The sequence below is a fragment of the Neoarius graeffei genome, chromosome 19 (genome assembly GCF_027579695.1).
Source record: "Neoarius graeffei isolate fNeoGra1 chromosome 19, fNeoGra1.pri, whole genome shotgun sequence".
In the NCBI taxonomy this organism is placed as follows: domain Eukaryota; kingdom Metazoa; phylum Chordata; class Actinopteri; order Siluriformes; family Ariidae; genus Neoarius; species Neoarius graeffei.
This window is the reverse complement of record NC_083587.1, coordinates 36,109,058-36,128,089: the sequence shown is the minus strand read 5'-3', so window position 1 is coordinate 36,128,089 and position 19,032 is coordinate 36,109,058. Positions and strand designations below refer to the sequence as shown.

General features: G+C 40.6%; 1 protein-coding gene across 1 annotated transcript in view; it reads left to right on the top strand.

The window, feature by feature from the left end:
* LOC132867607 (uncharacterized) overlaps positions 1-19,032 on the top strand; it is a gene marked incomplete at its 3' end in the record, with an annotated part of 37,674 nt that overhangs the window by 492 nt on the left and 18,150 nt on the right. The window contains exon 2 of the mRNA XM_060900590.1: positions 2,688-2,841. Coding sequence (XP_060756573.1) covers positions 2,688-2,841 — 154 coding nt within the window. The remainder of the gene's footprint in view (positions 1-2,687; positions 2,842-19,032) is intronic.

Genomic DNA, 19,032 nt, shown 5'->3' with positions numbered 1-19,032 from the left:
TGGCAATTGAGAACTTCTAGCAATTAAACTAGCTATTGAAGAGCAGAGACACTGGCTGGAGGGCACCACACATCCTTTCACCATTCTCACCGATCACAACTTGAATACCTAAACCCACACCAAGCCAGATGGGCATACTTCTTCACCCAGTTTCGATTCACGATCTCCTACCGCCCAGGTCCCAGAAACACTAAAACAGATGACTTCTCCAGAATCCACATCACATCCAACCATGCTTCTGAACTCATGCCTATCCTATGCCTACCACCTGAGTGCTTCTTGCATGCCATTTCATGGGATGTACATAAGGAAATCACACAAGCACATCCTCCAAATCCACCTGAGAACTGTTCTCCTGAGCTCATGTACAGTGGTGCTTGAAAGTTTGTGAACCCTTTAGAATTTTCTATATTTCTGCATAAATATGACCTAAAACATTATCAGATTTTCACACAAGTCCTAAAGGTAGATAAAGAGAACCCAGTTAAACAAATGAGACAAAAATATTATACTTGGTCATTTATTTATTGAGGAAAAATGATCCAATATTATACATCTGTGCGTGGCAAAAGTATGTGAACCTTTGGTTTCAGTATCTAGTGTGACCCCCTTGTGGAGCAATAACTGCAACTAAACATTTCCAGTAACTGTTGATCAGTCCTGCACACTGGCTTGGAGGAATTTTAGCCTATTCCTCCATATAGAACAGCTTCAACTCTGGGATGTTCGTGAGTTTCCTCACATGAACTGTTTGCTTCAGGTCCTTCCACAATATTTCGATTGGATTAAGGTCAGGACTTTGACTTGGCCAATCCAAAACACTAACTTTATTCTTCTTTAACCATTCTTTGGTAGAATGACTTGTGTGCTTAGGGTCGTTGTCTTGCTGCATGACTCACCTTCTCTTGAGATTCAGTTCATGGACAGATGTCCTGACATTTTCCTTTAGAACTTGCTGGCATAATTCAGAATTCATTGTTCCATCAATGATGGCAAGCCATCCTGGCCCAGATGCAGCAAAACAGGCCCAAACAATGATACTACCACCACCATGTTTCACAGATGGGATAAGGTTCTTATGCTGTAATGCAGTGTTTTCCTTTCTCCAAACATAATGCTTCTCATTTAAACAAAAAAGTTCTATTTTGGTCTCATCCATCCACAAAACATTTTTCCAATAGCCTTCTGGCTTGTCCACGTGATATTTAGCAAACTGCAGATGAACAGCAATGTTCTTTTTGGAGAGCAGTGGCTTTCTCCTTGCAACCCTGCCATGCACACCATTGTTGTTCAGTGTTCTCCTGATGGTGGACTCATGAAAATTAACATTAGCCTATGTGAGAGAGGCCTTCAGTTGCTTAGAAGTTACCCTGGGGTCCTTTGTGACCTCGCCAACTAGTACACGCCTTGCTCTTGGAGTGATCTTTGTTGGTCGACCACTCCTGGGGAGGGGAACAATGGTCTTGAATTTCCTCCATTTGTACACAATCTGTCTGACTGTGGATTGGTGGAGTCCAAACTCTTTAGAGCTGGTTTTGTAAACTTTTCCAGCCTGATGAGCATCAACAACACTTTTCTGAGGTCCTCAGAAATCTCCTTTGTTTGTGCCATTATACACTTCCACAAACATGTGTTGTGAAGATCAGACTTTGATAGATCCCTGTTCTTTAAAACGGGGTTCCCACTCACACCTGATTGTCATCCCATTGATTGAAAACACCTGACTCTAATTTCACCTTCAAATTAATTGCTAATCCTAGAGGTTCACATACTTTTGCCACTGACAGATATGTAATATTGGATCATTTTCCTCAATAAATAAATGACCAAGTTTAATATTTTTGTCTCATCTGTTTAACTGGGTTCTCTTTATCTACTTTTAGGACTTGTGTGAAAATCTGATGATGTTTTAGGTCATATTTATGCAGAAATATAGAAAATTCTCAAGGGTTCACAAACTTTCAAGCACCAGTGTATGTGCCGTCCTGATTTCAAGGTCAACTCATCACCTGGGCCTCCTATTCTCCAGCCACGGGGCACCCCAGCAGTCACAGAACCTGTCAACTCCTCTGGAATATGTATTGGTGGGAGAATATGGTTTCTGAAATTAATTACTTTGTTTCATCCTGTTCCACCTGTGCCCAAGCAAAAGTGCCCCAGGCCCTGCCTGCCGGGAAGCTCTGTCCATTCCCAGTGCCTCAACGACCCTGGTCACATATAGCCATTGACTTCATTACTGACCTACCTCGATCCCAAGGTAACACAGTCATCTTAGTGGTCATAGATCACTTTTCCAAAGCCCTCAAGCTTATTCCTCCTCCAGCCTACCCACTGCATTTGAAACTGCAGAACTCCTGTTCAATCATGTTTTCCGATATTATAGTATCCCTGAAGACATTGTCAGTGACTGGGGTCCCCAGTTCATCTCCAGGATATGGACCAAGTTTATAGACAGATTAGGGGTATCCGTGAGCTTAACCTCAGGGTACCACCCACAATCCAATGGCCAGGTGGAGTGCGCCAGCCAGGAGGATGGGTGCATCCTCAGGATATTCTGTATGAGGAATAAGAAGGATTGGGTGCAGTTCTTTCCTTGGGCTGAGTATGCCCAGAACTCTTTAAAACACTGCCACACTGCTGACACCATTTCAGTGCATCTTTGGGTACCAACCACCACTCTTCCCCAGGACAATTCCCCAACACAAATCCTGGCAGTGGATGCCTGGTTCAAGAGGAGTAAGCAGGAGTGGGAGGAGGTCCACCAGAGGCTGGAACAAGTCAACAGCAAGTACAAACAATATACAGACAAGCTTCAAGGGGAGACTCCTGAGTACACCCCAGGTGACCAAGTGTGGGTGTCTACTAGAGATCTACAAGAGCCAAACACTTGCCAAAAGCTCCAAGCCCAATACATTGGTCTATATAAAGTAATCTGTAAAATTTAATGAAGTCTTCTACAAGTTGGAGCTCTCATCTCACTGCAGAATGGCTCCCACATTCCATGTGTCATGCCTGAAACCCACCATCCAAGGCCCCCTAGCCACCAGTGTTGTTTTTGGCAGCCATTTTTGATTTAGTTTTAGTCTTAGTCTTTTGGATGAAATGCTTATTAATTTTAGTCACATTTTTGTCAATTCCATCCTTGATAGTTTTGGTCTAGTTTTAGTCGACGAAAGCTAAAAGGGTTTTAGTCCAGTTTTAGTCATTCATTTTAATCAAAAAATAATTACTTTAAAACGTTAAATTAGGCCAATACAGAGATAGGAAATTGTAATCGAGGTTGACAGGTTGTGCATAACATACTCTCAAAACAGTCTCAAAACAAACTTGTTTCACTTGAACGTAAAAAGTATGTCAAATATTTGGGTTTAATAATCGATGACAATCTTTCTTGGAAGCCTCATATTGATTTTATTTGCAACAAAATAAGCAAGGTTGTCGGCCTTTTGGCCAAGCTTAGACATTTTATTCCGCTACATACCCTTATGACATTATATTGCTCTCTGATTCAACCTTATTTAACATATGGTCTTAGTTCTTGGGTACAGGCTTGTAAAACTCATATAAATAAAGTATTAATCCTACAAAAATGAGCTTTAAGATTAATCAATTTTGTTGATAATAGAGAAAGTGCCCTTCCATTGTTTTCCAAAACCAATATTTTACCAGTAAATCTTCTTTTCTATGAATGTATTTCTAAATTAATGTATGACATTGTTAATCAAAGTGCACCCTCAAACATTTGTAAATTATTTTCTTCTATTTCTAGTATCCATTCTTATAACACTAGGTCATCTTACTCCAAGAACTTATATACTCAGTATTCTCGTACAAATCTACAAAAGAACTCGTTTTCCCATGTTGGTGTTAGGGTATGGAACCAGATTCCAACTTCTATAAGATCTTCATCTAAATTGTCGTTCAAGAAAAAAGTCAGACACCACCTTTTTTCTGATTTAAGTAGATATGGATATGATGTTGACATCTCCAAACTCTTTCTTTCTACATAACTTTATTTCTATATATAATTAAGAGTACCGGTATATATATTTATTTATCTTAGTTTTAACTTTAAATATTATTTAATACCATGCATGAATTATTATCAGTATGACAAGTATACCTCTCTCTCTCTCTCTCTCTCTCTCTCTCTCTCTCTCTCATATATATATATATATATATATATATATATATATATATATTTTCTTTTTTCAATGTTATTGAATGATATATTACTGTTCCTTTATATCGAATAACAAGTATTGTCTCCTTTTTTCTTTTTGTTACCAAATAGTTGTTAATTTGTTAAGTATGTTTTATTATCTTTTTCATACATATTTAAGTATTATATTAATTCATATAAAATATTTTTTTTCTTTGTAAACATGAGTCTGCCTTGATTAGCAGTGCGCTATTTGAAGACTCGTGTAGTCTATTATATGTTTATATGCAATTAAAATAAAAGATTGATTGATTGATTGATTGATTGATTGATTGATTGATTGATTGATTGATTGATTGATGTGCGCATGCTCTCTACATAAACACTGTCTAGTGCAGACATCCCAAGTCTCCAGGAAGTTCCGGGAGTCTCCTGCATATTGATAGTGGCTCCCTGATGCCTGCATTGGAGAATATCTCCCGAAATCTAGAGCAAGCGAGCAAGAGCGTGCACACGAAACATTAACGTCTGCATCGTGCATATGACGGAGTGTGCGAGGGAGAGTGAGAGAGACTGTTCATGTAGCGCATGCTAGACAAAGAGCATCCTGATTGGTTTACAGACATCCAAACTCATTTCAGGGAGGTGTCGTGACCCCCCCCCCCCCCCCCCCCCCCTCGCTGATGGGAAAAAAGTCATGTGTCACGACACCTCCCTGAAATGAGTTTCTGCAGGCTGGGATGTCTGCTAGTGCGCATGCTCTATTGTTCACAGACTCGTGTTTCTGCCTCCGTTTAACATGTTGCAATATATTAAGGCACAGCAACAGGTCTGAAAAGCTACATTTCCCACCGTATGTTTCATTCATTCATTCATTCATTCATTATCTCTAGCCGCTTTATCCTTCTACAGGGTCGCAGGCAAGCTGGAGCCTATCCCAGCTGACTACGGGCGAAAGGCGGGGTACACCCTGGACAAGTCGCCAGGTCATCACAGGGCTGACACATAGACACAGACAACCATTCACACTCACATTCACACCTACGCTCAATTTAGAGTCACCAGTTAACCTAACCTGCATGTCTTTGGACTGTGGGGGAAACCGGAGCACCCGGAGGAAACCCACGCGGACACGGGGAGAACATGCAAACTCCACACAGAAAGGCCCTCGCCGGCCCCGGGGCTCGAACCCGGACCTTCTTGCTGTGAGGTGACAGCGCTAACCACTACACCACCGTGCCGCCCCGTATGTTTCACAGTAACTCAAATATGGGTCAATATATGACGAAGCATTCAGTTGCTGTCCCACCAATAATCCCTGCAGGACAAGTTTTACTCATGACATGTTAACTGAATTTAAGTTAGCTTAATCAAGCCAACTTTAGCATGAAGCTAGCGATCCCATTCATTTTCGCCAGGTCACGGTGTTTTGGAAAACTTCATAGGAAATTCATCACAGCCCGATTGTTGATTATCCTTAACCAAAGCTAGCAAACGTATGCATGATCTAACAGGACTTCTTGTAACATTAACTTACCGTCGCAGAAATAGCAGCATGGTGGGCCTTTAGATGACTCTTGAGGTCGGTCGTATTCTTGCCACGTAGTTTATAGCCACAGCGTGTACCTCTGTCTCCCACTACAAGGCATTCCATTTTATTTCTGCTGGATTATGTGTAAATTATGTCCATAAATCATCGCGTCTTTTCCGCCCACCAAGCCCTTGTGCTGGCGTTGCAGCCGCCATGGTCCATGAACTGTGTGCACTGTGCCTGGTGGGAGTGGCCAAACAAGGACAGGATGCAGGTGCATTACTGATATTTTCAGCATTTGGCAGACAGGTTGCAAGCGCCGTTGGAGGAAATGCCATGCATTTTGATAGTCCTATAGCCAACCCACTAACATTTTCATCTCGTCTTGTCTCGTCAACGAAAACAACAGATACATCTCATCATATTTTCATGATCAAAGAGTTATGTTTAGCTCGTCACTGTCTCGTTTTAGTCATGAAAAAAAGGTGCTTTGACGAAATCATTTCGTCATCATCATCGTTAACCAAAACAACACTGCTAGCCACTAACCCACTCATCTGAGAACCTACCCCCTCCCTAGAACAAGAAGGAGACCCCATATATCAAGTACACAAAATCCTCAATTCTCGGCGCAGACTGGGGCAACTAGAATACTTAGTGGACTGGGAAGGGTACGGCCCAGAGGAATGTAGCTGGCTAAATGCTCAAGACATCTTAGACCCACTCCTCACCCAGGAATTCCACACTGAACACCCAGACAAGCCAGCACCAAGAAAAAGAGGCCATCCCAGAAAGGAGATCGCTTCTAGAGTGAGCGCCTTGGAGGGGTTCTGTCAGTAATAGCACTGAAAACGTGAGTTAAGAGCAGCCTCCAAACATGGCCACTCTGGACTACACTTCCCAAGCACCACAGCGCCCCTCATCTCCGGAATTCTAGGAAGTACACCTGTTTGTTTCCCATTTCCCTGTGATTACTTCCCTATATAAGCCCAGCATTCACAAATGCTCACTGTGAAGTATTGTTCTGCATCCCCGTGCCTGATCATACCAAGCCTTATGACTTTCTGCCTGACTTCTAGTGCTTTTGACTTTGTTTACGTTTATTTCCGACTACAATTATTCGTCTGCCCTCTGACATTCTGTTTGTGAATTGAACGACCCTTGCCCATCCCTGAATATGTCTTCAGATTGCTGTTTTGGATTTGGTTACCAGTTTGTGATGCATCTGCTCTTCCCTGCACTTACATCCATAAGTACCTGCACCCTGACAGCCGGCACCCCGCTGGACGGAAGTATGCAGGAAGTGTAGGTGATTCACATAAAATTTAAATAAATGCAGTTTAAAAATGGGTTACAAATAATTCGATGGATACAGGGTTAGAGAGTGAAGTAGGATGAGTAAACAATTTTGACTTAATAAATACTTTTGTTTAATTAATTTATGTCTAATATCATGTAGCCTTTCTCATCTGGATAATTGGAAGGGGGGGTCGGTGCCTCAGTGATTCCCCCCCCCCCATTGACCAGTGGCCACTGGCTGGTATGTGTGTGCAATTTGGTTGCATGTGTTAGTGAATAAGCTAGTGCTGTGTGTGTGGTTAAAAATAGTAATAATTTATGGACATTATGACCTGGTTTCTGGTGTGGCTGAAATTTCTTCTGTCTCATGCTCTGAGTGTAAGTAATATAAAAGGTCTCATCCCAAGCCTCTGCTATTGATTTTTTAATAATGAGTAACCTAAAACTGGTCCGATGCTGTGAGCTCAGCATATAGCAGATGTATTAAAGTCTGCTGCAGTCAATTAAAGCCTGCCAATAGTGGCATTAAAAACCTAGTTTGGTGCTTTTAGACAAATATTTATATCTTAACTAAATGGTGTGTCTTAGTTAACAGCTGTCAGTACCCCATAAAGTGCTTAATATGTTTGTAGAGAAATTGTCTAGTGTTCAGATGACGCATAGATTAAAGAGACTAATTAATCATCAAAAATGGAAGCTCAAAGTTCTGATGCGAATGAAAAGATATTCTTGCTCATTAATTGTTTAATGTTCATTCATAATTACATTAATAGTGATACAGCAGATATTGTTAAAAAAGGATTGAGACATGTAGCTCAGGGACACAATGATAGACCAAGAGAATTGGAAATGGATATATTTAATAGAGCTCTTCTATGAACATAGAAGAGCTTATTACCACTAAATTGTCCACAGTAAATTACATTTGGGAAAAGAAAGTCTCATTCAGCAGTAAAGAAATAATGCAACAATTTGCCTATACAACATTATTTCAGTTTGGTATGTATTTCATTAATGACTTGTGGAAATCACAACACAGCATGTAGAATTGAGGTCAGGGACAGGATGTATCAAGCCACTCAAAATAGAATTTTCAGATCAGATCAGACCAGATCAGAGAAAACTTTATTTATCCCCGAAGGGCAATTAGAAGGGCAAAGAGCGGTACATTAAAAAAAAAAAGAGCAAGAAAATAAAATCACAAAAAGAATAAAATCACAAGAATGGGTGGGCAAAAACAAAACAAAACAGCGTATTATGTCCAATGTACAATGGCAGGCCTGCTGCCAGTAACAAAGAAAAAAAAGGCAGCAGATAAAATATGGCAAATAAATAAAATGAAGCGTGGATAAAATTAAAATGACAATATGATTAGAGTGACATTGTAGTTAAAGTGACAAGGTGATATTGTAATATTGCACATCAGGACGTGATATTGCACTAGATTATTGTACAGAAGACTTAAGTTATTGTAACTGTCTTTGACTTCTTAGAGTTCAGGAGGAGAATAACACTTGGAACAAAGGTTGCTCTCCTCCTCTGGGTCTTACAGGCTGGACAGCAGAACCTGCAACCAGATGGCAGCTGCTCAAATGCCGGGAACAAAGCATGAGTCAAGTCCTTAAGAATTCGATGAGCCAGGCCGCTAGCCTGCTGCTCGTACACAGTATTCAGGTGGCGAGCAGGAAGTCCAATAATCTTAGAACACACCTTGACAATATTATGCAGGCGGTTCCTATCCTGTACAGTAATGGAGTAATACCAACAGCATATAGAAAAAGCTAAAACACTTTCAATGAATGTATAATAAAATGTCAACAAGATGTTCTGACTGACAGAAAAAGAGTTCAGTTTCCTTAGTAGGTACATCCTCTGGTGGCACTTCCTCAGGATCCCTTCTGTGTTGGAAGAGAACCTCAGTTGGCAGTCCAGAATGGTTCCCAGGTATTTATATTCCTCAATTGTCTCGACCGGAAAACCGTGGACCATAGTGGTGACAGCCGCAGCCAGTTCCCTTTGGCTGCTGGAGAAGGTCACCACCATCTCCTTAGTTTTACTAACATTCAACTCCAGGCAGGAAGAGTCACACCACTCTACGAACTGCTGAAGAGTGGGTCCATGATGGAGGGAAGGGCCAGACAGGAGAACTGTGTCATCAGCAAACTTAACCAGGTGACAGTTGGGGTACGTTGATCTGCAATCATCAGTGTACAGAATGAAGAGCAGCGGAGAAAGCACACAGCCTTGTAGGGAGCCAGTGGAGGTGGTGAGGAGATCAGATAGGTTATTGTTAATCCTGACACGCTGGGTTCGGTTAGTTAGAAAGTCCAGGATCCAGAGGATGAACTGGCTGCTCATGTTGAAGTTCCGGTGGAGTCTCTCTGCCAGAATATGCGGTTGCAGGGTATTAATTAATTAATTTTGGTGAGAAAATTTACTCTTATGCTTCAGCTTAAGAATGGGAGGAATATACAAAGTAATAGTATTTAGGAGTGCTCCTGATGCATCTCAAACTTTTAAGAGTATAGTGAAAGATGACAGGACTTAGACAGAAGGAATATTGCTATTGATGCAGAGCTCCAGCAATAAACATCAGCAATAACACGATAAGAAACAATGCAATAATAGCTAATTGAGGCACAGCCTCAAGCTTGTATGTTGTAATCTGGCTGCTCTGGTCATTTCATCTGAAGAGTAAAATGACACAATACAATATGTGTATTGTAAATATGAATAAACCCACATAAAATTTATTGCTGATTGCTTAGCATTTACTCACATGCCTGTCACAGAATCAGTATCGTTGACTTTTACTGTGGTCGCTCATCCATAAGGGCACCATATACACATTGCATTTACATTCATAAAATTATCCACTCAGCCTATGATGTGGCAGCGTGCTGCTGCCACATGATAGGATTTTATGCTAATGCATAAAATCATGCAGATACAGGTCAAGAGCATCAAAGTTCACATTAAACATCAGAATAGAGGAAAAATGTAATCTCAGTGGCATGGTTTTTAATTTCCCTGAGGGAACCCTCCCAAAGGGATCAATAAAGTTTAATCTAATCTAATCTAATCTAATCTAATCTAATCTAATCTAATCTAATCTAATCTAATCTAATCTAATCTAATCTAATCTAACCATACATGAGTATAAGGAAGTGTTGTATCATAACTTGTAAACCCACTTTTTACCTCCCACCTTTCCAAATCTTTTCGACATAAATGTTCATACTGGCATTTTTTAAGATTAAGTTTGGGATCAAGAGAATCAAAGAAATACATAAAGAATTTGGATTGTTGTTTTGTTGCAGGGTACATCCACATTTCATTTTTATTTATGTTGAAATTCAGGTTTTATAGATAATGTGTAAAATTGAGGTACATTTTCTTTCTTTTTTTTTCATTTATAATTCACCCAAGACACATAAGATGCTATTTTTCTTGCCTTCCTCTACATTGATTATTTCCTGTGAAGGTCACTTTGACTGTCAACAGCAAAGTTTTCACAATTGAGAGTTCCCCAAACCCTGCAGCACCTTTGTCATTAATCTCACAGAACAGGCCCATAACTGAGGCTCAGAGCAGGAGGTGGCAGACTACAGAGAGCATCATGAGACAAGCTGCTCCTGTGAACTGCCAGAATTACTAATGCTTTTTAAGGCACGATCATCTTGGCTAATGAGCATTAGTGGGTATGATGAGCTTTTAAAAGCTCTGAATGCTCCATGGGGCTGCTGTAAGGAACTCAACTCCACTCTCTTTCAGTCCTGTGTGTATACTCCTCCTTCTGCACCATTGGACCTGCTGGGGTCCTGCCAGATTCCACTGCAAACACTGAACAACAGCACACTAATCATATCAGAAAAGTTTTGGAGTTTTCCTAGTAGAAGTAAGTCAAGGTAACTGGACTTTGCTGTAATCAGAAGTCTTCAAGATTAGAAAGGATGATTTATACTTGTTAACTGTGTGTGTGTGTGTGTGTGTGTGTGTGTGTGCGTGCAAGAAGGCTGCTGTGTGTATCCTAAGGTTGTTTGGTGCATCACTTTTGCATGTCCTCAGAAATGAATGTAACATTTCTGTGTGATGCAATACCAGTGTAAATAGTGAAAGAAATCTCTAAATATTACAGTTTGACTTGGAAACCAGATGGACAGGGACGTTTTGGCTCTGATGTGCCATCTATTAGATGTTGTTTTTGATCTTTTTTTAACACAAATCCAACAATATTGACTCATGCCTTACTGGAATCATGGACAACTTCAGTGGACAATAGACTGCTCATTACTTAAAGCCAAACGAAACCTCCAAAATAAACTCCTTTATACTAACAGATAATATCCATACAAGATATGTTCAAGTATTCATTTGTTCATATCTGTACCTGTATACTGTGTACAGATTGTTTGTTTGTTTTTCTTTTAAAATAAAACTTTCTCTTCTACAACATCCGAAGGATCCACTCCTTCCTCACCACCTAATCTACTCATCTCCTGGTCCAAGCGCTGATCCTCTCCCACTTGAACTACTGCAACTCTCTTCTTGCTGGCCTTACAACAACTGCCATCAGACCCCTGTAGTGCATCGAGAATGCTGCAGCGTGCCTGGTCTACAACCTCCTTCATTCCTCCCATGTTACCCCTCTGCTTACTGCCCTGCACTGGCTACCTATCGCAGCTTGTATCAAATTTAAGACATTGGTGCTATCTTACCAGGCTGCCAAGGGGTTAGGGCCAGCACCCCACACACCAGGTAGATCCCTACACATCATAACCAGAACCTCCTTAGTGTAAGGCAACAGTGCTAAGCACTACACCACTGTGTAGTATGCATATCAAGTCAAGTCAACTTTATTGTCAAATATGCTATACATGCTCGACATACAGCACAGATGAAATATCAGCCCTCTCTGACCCACGGTGCAAACAGGCAATGCAATAAATAAAAATAGAATAATTGAAAAAACAAACAATATAAACAGTATAAACACTCTAGATAGGAACTAGACATAGACTAAACACTCAAACAATATAAACTGTATAAATAAACAGTATAAACACTAGAACAAGACATAGACTCAACACTCAGACAATATAAACAGTGTAAACACTAGATAAGAACTACACACAGACTAAACACTCAAACAGACAATATAAACAGTATAAACACTCTAGATATGAACTAGATGTAGACTAAACACTCATATATATATATATATATATATATATATATATATATATATATATATATATATATATATATATATATACACATACATATACACACACACACATAAATTGGTTCAAATAACCAAACAGTCAAGGGCACTTGAGGTATAGCAGGTAAACATGAAACATGAAATAAGCAGTATAAACAAACTAGCAGCTATTAAGATGAGGTAGTGCGGAATAGTGCAAATGAGCGAGGTAAAGTGAGATGTGCGGTCCCTGAGTTCAGTGTGTTAATGAATGATGAGATGTATGTGTGTGTGTGTGTGTGTGTGTGTGTGTGTTGGGGGGGAAACTATGAGGATGACATGTCAGATGCTGAAGGGGGGTGTGCGAGCAGAATCTGTGGCAGGGGGCAGAGGGGGGAGGAGGGGCAGAACAGGGAGCGAGTTGAGCCTCCTGACTGCCTGGTGAAAGAAACTGTTCTTGAGCCTGCTGGTTTTGGCCCGGAGACTCCGCAGTCTCCTCCCCGACGGCAGCAGGCTGAAGAGGCTGTGAGATGGGTGGGTGGGGTCATCTGCAATCCTGATGGCTTTGCGGGTGAGGCGGGAGTTATAAATATCCATTAGAGAAGGGAGAGAGACACCAATGATCCTCTCGGCTGCTCTCACGATGCGCTGCAGAGACTTGCAGCAGGACATGGTGCAGGCGCCGTACCACATGGTGATGCAGCTGGTCAGGATGTTCTCGATGGTGCCTCTGTAGAAAGTGTGCATGATGGGGGCCAGGGCTCTTGCTCTCCTCAGTTTGCGGAGGAAGTACAGACGCTGTTGGGCTTTTTTGGCCAGTGATGCGGTGTTGTTGCTCCACGACAGGTCTTCAGAGATGTGCACACCCAGAAACTTGGTGCTGCTCACCCTCTCCACTGCAGCACCGTCGATAGATAGTGGAGCATGCTGGGTGTGCTCTCTCCTGAAGTCCACAACAATCTCCTTCATCTTCTCCACGTTCAGATGGAGATTGTTGTCCTTGCACGACATGGCCAAGCGGCTCACCTCACTCCTGTAGATTGTCTCAGCGCCATTGTTGATGAGACCCACCACAGTCGTGTCATCCGCAAACTTAATGAAGAGATTTGAGCTGGATGTTGGTGTGCAGTTGTGGGTCAGCAGAGTGAAGAGGAGGGGGCTTAGCACACATCCTTGGGGGGCCCCCGTGTTCAGTGTGATGGTGCTGGAGGAGTTGCTGCCGACCCATACAGTCTGTGGTCTCCCCGTCAGGAAGTCCAGCAGCCAGTTGCACAGGGAGGTGTTGAGTCCCAGCTGGTCCAGTTTGTGAATGAGCTGCTGAGGAATGATTGTGTTGAATGCTGAGCTAAAGTCATGCAATTATATGCCATGTTTATTTATATGCAAAATAAACATGGCAGACCGTGAAACACAATATTAAAATCTAGATTTCTCACAGCCTATTTTAGCTGTCTCAAAAATTTAAACAAAATTTACTGTCCAAGATATTATATCTTTCTTTGAATTGGGAGAATTTGCTTATGTTTGGAATAGGATAAGTGGCTACAGATAATGGATGGATAGATAGGTGCTTATGTTTGTTGCTTAAATTTCGAAAAATCTCATCAAAGTACCACTTTAACATTTGTATTGTCTTTTGGAATTTGTGTTTTTAAGTGCCAGGTCAAAAGGACGAATTGCCAGGTTTCATCTTAAGAAAAAGGCCGGTTCCTTTGTGCTCTCTTACTTTCACTGCAATTAATGCAAATCTGCCTCACCACCTGTCTGTGTGTGTTTTGATCCTGTTTTGACTTCATGCTTGCACGGGAGACATTATGTCTCTCTTCAGAGAGAGTAGTTTTTCTCCAACAGACATATAAATTGAAACTAATTCATGTTGTGTCCATTCAACAATTTGACAGGAAAATTATTAGCTTCATGCATCCAAGCATAAACAGACTCAGACAAAGAATACAAACATAATAATTTATTCTATTAGCACCATGGCTGAGAAATTTCATTTCTTCTGTGTTTCAGTTGTATATTATTGTATATACTGTATATGTACCCATTAAAGGGGTTGTGATTTTCATTTATAAATTGTGAAAGTAATAATAATAATAATAATAATTTAAATTTATATAGCGCCTTTCAAGAAACCCAAGGACGCTTTACAATAATAAACAAAGAAAAAAAAATAATAAAAAAATAAATAAAAAATAAAAAGTAAAAAGTCCACCAAGTAGGGGTCAGGATGTAATTCCCGTGGTATAGCAGCCACAGTCCCACCAAAAGGCGCACGAAAACAAGTCCCACATCTCCAGCAGTGCCGCCGCGACGCCATCAACAACATCGCTCGAACACCACACCATGGATCCACAAAGCGAGCAGAGAAGCTCCGCCACGCAGAGCACTGGTGTGTCCCAAACCGCCTGCACAGCCGCCGCGACACCACCAAGCAACATCGCTCGGAACATCACGCCAAGCGTTAAAGCGCAGAGCGCTGGACAACCATGATGTAAAATGAGCAACGAGCTCACTGCAGCCCATAGCTGGGAGCACAGGCATCACCCACAGCGAAGCAAGGCCTGGAGGGAACCGACGCCCAAAACTAGGTCTGGAGTTACACCACAACCGGTGGAAAAAACACTCAAACAAACATCAAACAAACGTCAAACTACACAAACACACAGAAAAAAATAGAAAAAGAAATAAAATAAAACAAAAAAACCTCTGGTGAGAAGCAGCAGCCAGAACGCGCACGACGTACTCTCAACCCGGAAACGGAAACAAAAAAAAAGTAACTAATACAAAGCAGGAGAACACAATGGGTAACAGACCAATGATGTGACAGGGGTGGATACAGAACTAAACCAAACCAAACTCACACTGCAAACCATAATCAAAAGTACATGTTGCTATGAGAACCATGAACCAAAGGGGGAAATCAGTGACAACTACTATCACTTGGTTGGTGTTAAATTTTAAGATGGCATTAAATTTTTTGAGGAATGCATTCTGACTAGTCATTACTGAAAAGTCTATAGTTTAAGTTTTGCTTGTCAAATGCTTATTCAGATTCATACGATGAACAGCACTGCCTGTTTTGTCTGCCATGATTGATCATGGGGAATTTTTAACAACACCTCGCCAGTTCAACCACATCCCATGGCTCCAGTTCTGATTTCTTGGAAGGCAGAAGATCATGGTTGGTCCTTCTTTGCACTTACAGTTAATTATTTCAGTGTTCCTGTGCCTCTGAGGCCTAGCAGACAGCAGTCTTTTGAACTTCCTATTTCATGTACTAACACTGATGTAGAACAGGAACAACATGATGGGAGTATTCTCTTTATCTTTTTAAAGGTTCAATTTTGGCATTTACAGAACACCTGCATGACTAACTGGGCAGAATTCTGGTTGTCAAATGTGGCTTGGTGAGACAGATGTATTTACAGTTGTATAACTTGCAGCTAAATTGCATCTTGGCCCATCTCCTGAAGTGATTTCAGTGATTAGATTTAATTATATTGCAAATACATCTTAAGTGCACTTTTAAATTATTATTTTTATTTATTTATTTTAATGTGGATAACCTCTGTTGCATAAAGGCACATTAAAAGTCCTTCCGGGTAAACAGAGTTTCTATGATTTCCTGCTACATTCTGTTAATGTAAAAAGGCAGCACTGACAATTTCATAACAGAGCTCCCCACATGCAAAACATGCAGAGTGGCGCCCCATGCTTAAGAGGATATGGTAATGCATCAACCTGATTTTTGATGGCTTTTTACTTTATACAGTATTTCACAAAGTCTGTTATGCAAAGTGTTACTGAGTCCTAAAATGCATGCACTGTGATTGTGCTCTAAATCAGGAACAGGTGCATTGTAATTAGTCCTAATGGCACTGCGTGTATGAAAATGCATGAGAACATGACTGATGTAACCAGAAAACTGGTTGACGTATTAAGTTTGATATTCAATCGTAACTATATAGTAATGATGTAAAGTGAAAGGGCTGGTTTAATACTGTCTGTCAGAGAAGTGGGGTGCAGATGGATGTAAGTGCAGGAAGGTATTTTCTTTACAGGCGTGCTATTATAATACAAAACTGCGGTGCAAAGTCAGAGTCACAAAACCAAATGAAACAGAAAGCAGAATCATTCAACCAGAGTAACATAAACAAGGCTAGGAAACATGGAAAACAAAACCATATACTTCACGAAGCTTTGGGTGTTTGCAGAGTTCTTACATGAGTGTGCTGATTCTGCTCTAAACAGCAACATGTGAAACCAATGATAATTGGTCCTAATGGTGCATGCAACGTACTCCGTGAGTGTGAACCAGAGCGTCCGCTTGAGCTGTGTCAGGAATGAGCGTATGAAGGTGTGGCACTGTTCATCAGGCATACAGCAGAGTCACACCATAATAAATGTTGTGGTGTTGTTTCTGGTGCATGGCAAGCGGTGTCAAAGAAAGGAATAAATATGTATTCATAACTGTGATGTGTATCTCATTATTGGTATCACTGTCACAAGACAATGGAGCGATTTGCTGATACGAAATACACTACACGATTTGATGGCTCATATGGTATAATATTCTTATTCTATTCGGGTTGATTTTGTGCCCTTGCAAATATTTTGCTCATACATGCATCAGGAGCTCCACTTTTAGGCAGTGCCTAAATATCTATATAAATCCTTCACAATACACTATTAATACAGACTACTGTACATAAAATAAGCAAGTACTCAAATTGCCAGTGAGGTTATGACTCTGTAACTTTGTAGCTGATGTAGCAATGTGCAGCCACTTTGTGTTTACAAATGTAAACTTTACACCTGATTCACTGGCTAATATTTTGGGCATGAGCTTTGGATTTTTTTTTTTAATGTAAAAGATGTTATTCAAGTCTGACTAACATATCAGTTTGAGCAACATGTCACATTTCATGATTAGAAATAAAGGTGATTGGACAGTGAAGAAAAATGAATTAGGATTATAAATGGTTCTTGTAATTTTTAATTTTTTAAAAAGAAAATTGCCTGATTAAAACAAAGCCATTATTCAAACCTCTTCTCAAGTCAACATTATAAAGCCACCTTCAAACAAAAACACATTTTCTTTCCAATTGAATACTTGTGCTATAAGCTCTGAGAAGTATGTTGATGGTGGTCATTACTTTTCAGAAGCCTAAAGAGGAAATTGAAAAATTACATTGTCATTCCACGTTTGACACTGGGTAGTATGCTGAACGGCAGCAGTCGTAATAGAGAACATCAGTGAAACAGCAAGTAGCTGAGGAGGCATATTAATATCACTCATTTCTGCTGTCAGTCTCTTGAATGTGTGCAGATCTGTCTTCATCAGCCCTTCACACTGGTAATGTTCATAATAAATAATGATGTGGGAAGTGAAGCCTTGCTGTGTGCGACAATCGGATGTGAGCAAAACGAAGAAGCAGTCCCTATCTATCAGTATTATTGGTGTCGGAGATACATTCTGGGGAGCCCCAGTATTTCCATTAGGCTCCCTAACTTTTTACAATGTTGTACAATCAATCATGTGTGCTTGCTGCCTTAGACTCAAATACATGACAACTAACTCAGGTGGATGTTTTTCAAGAGTTTTTAGGCCCCCCCCCCGCATGTCTTCAAAAACTACTGCAAATCTTAAAACAACAACAACAAGCCCTATTTGGAGGAGACTCAGTTTACATGGGGACATGGCGTAGCTAATTTTCAGGCATTCCACTGTGATTTTATTTATTTATTTATTTATTTATGATGTCATTTTATTTGTAGGGGACCATGTACAGTTTTTAACATAAATGTTTCCATCTGATGCACTGTACCAGAGTTAGCCTTTGGCTAATTTACATCTGCAGTCCCCAAACTGATTTCCAGATTCAGATAGGTCATATTGGTGTTTTTATCCCTCCTCCTGTGAGAAAATTGCAGATAAAACTACTTGTTTTTGATCAGCTCTGTGGTCATCTGATAGTAGGGATAAATGTATAAATTTGTTATGTTTAAAATTTATATCGGGCAGCATGGTGACAGTGGTTAGCACTGTCACCTCACAGCAGGAAGGTCATAGGTTCGAGCCCAGCAGCTGACAAGGGCCTTTCTGTGTGGAGTTTGCATGTTGTCTACGTGGGTTTCCTCCGGGTGCTCCGGTTTTGCCCACAGTCCAAAGGCATGCAGATTAGGCTAATTTGTGGCTCTAAATTAACCATAGGTGTGAATGGTTGTTTGTCTCTATGCACCAGCCCGGTGATTACCTGCCGACTTGTCCAGGGTGTACCCGGCCTCTCGCCCATATTCAGCTGGGATAGGCTCCAGACCCTGCACAGGATAAGTGGCTAAAGATGATGGATGAATAAAATTTATATATTGCTGTAAAGCTCCTCTGTGACAAAATCCACTGTTAAAAGAGCCATGCAGATAAAATTGAAATGAATCTGAATCCCATCCTCCCACTTCCCCACACACAGTGAGTGTGTGTGTGTGTGTGTGTGTGTGTATATATTTCTGGGGGGGTTCATCTTAATTATTGTTTGGGTCACAATTAAAAAAAAAATCACCTTTAACATGATAGGCATGTTGTGTAAATCAAATGGTGCTAACCCTCCAAAAATCCATTTTAATTCCAGCTTGTAATGTGACAAAACAGGACAAACACCAAAGGGGATGAATACATGAATATGTTTGCAAGACACTAGTCATACTATGCTATAGTATTATATACTCTATCTATAGTATTATTTAGGGGTTTCATATGAAAGGGGGTGAATACCTGTGCACACTCCAGATTTCTGTTTTTTCATCTTAATTATTGTTTGTGTCACAATAAAA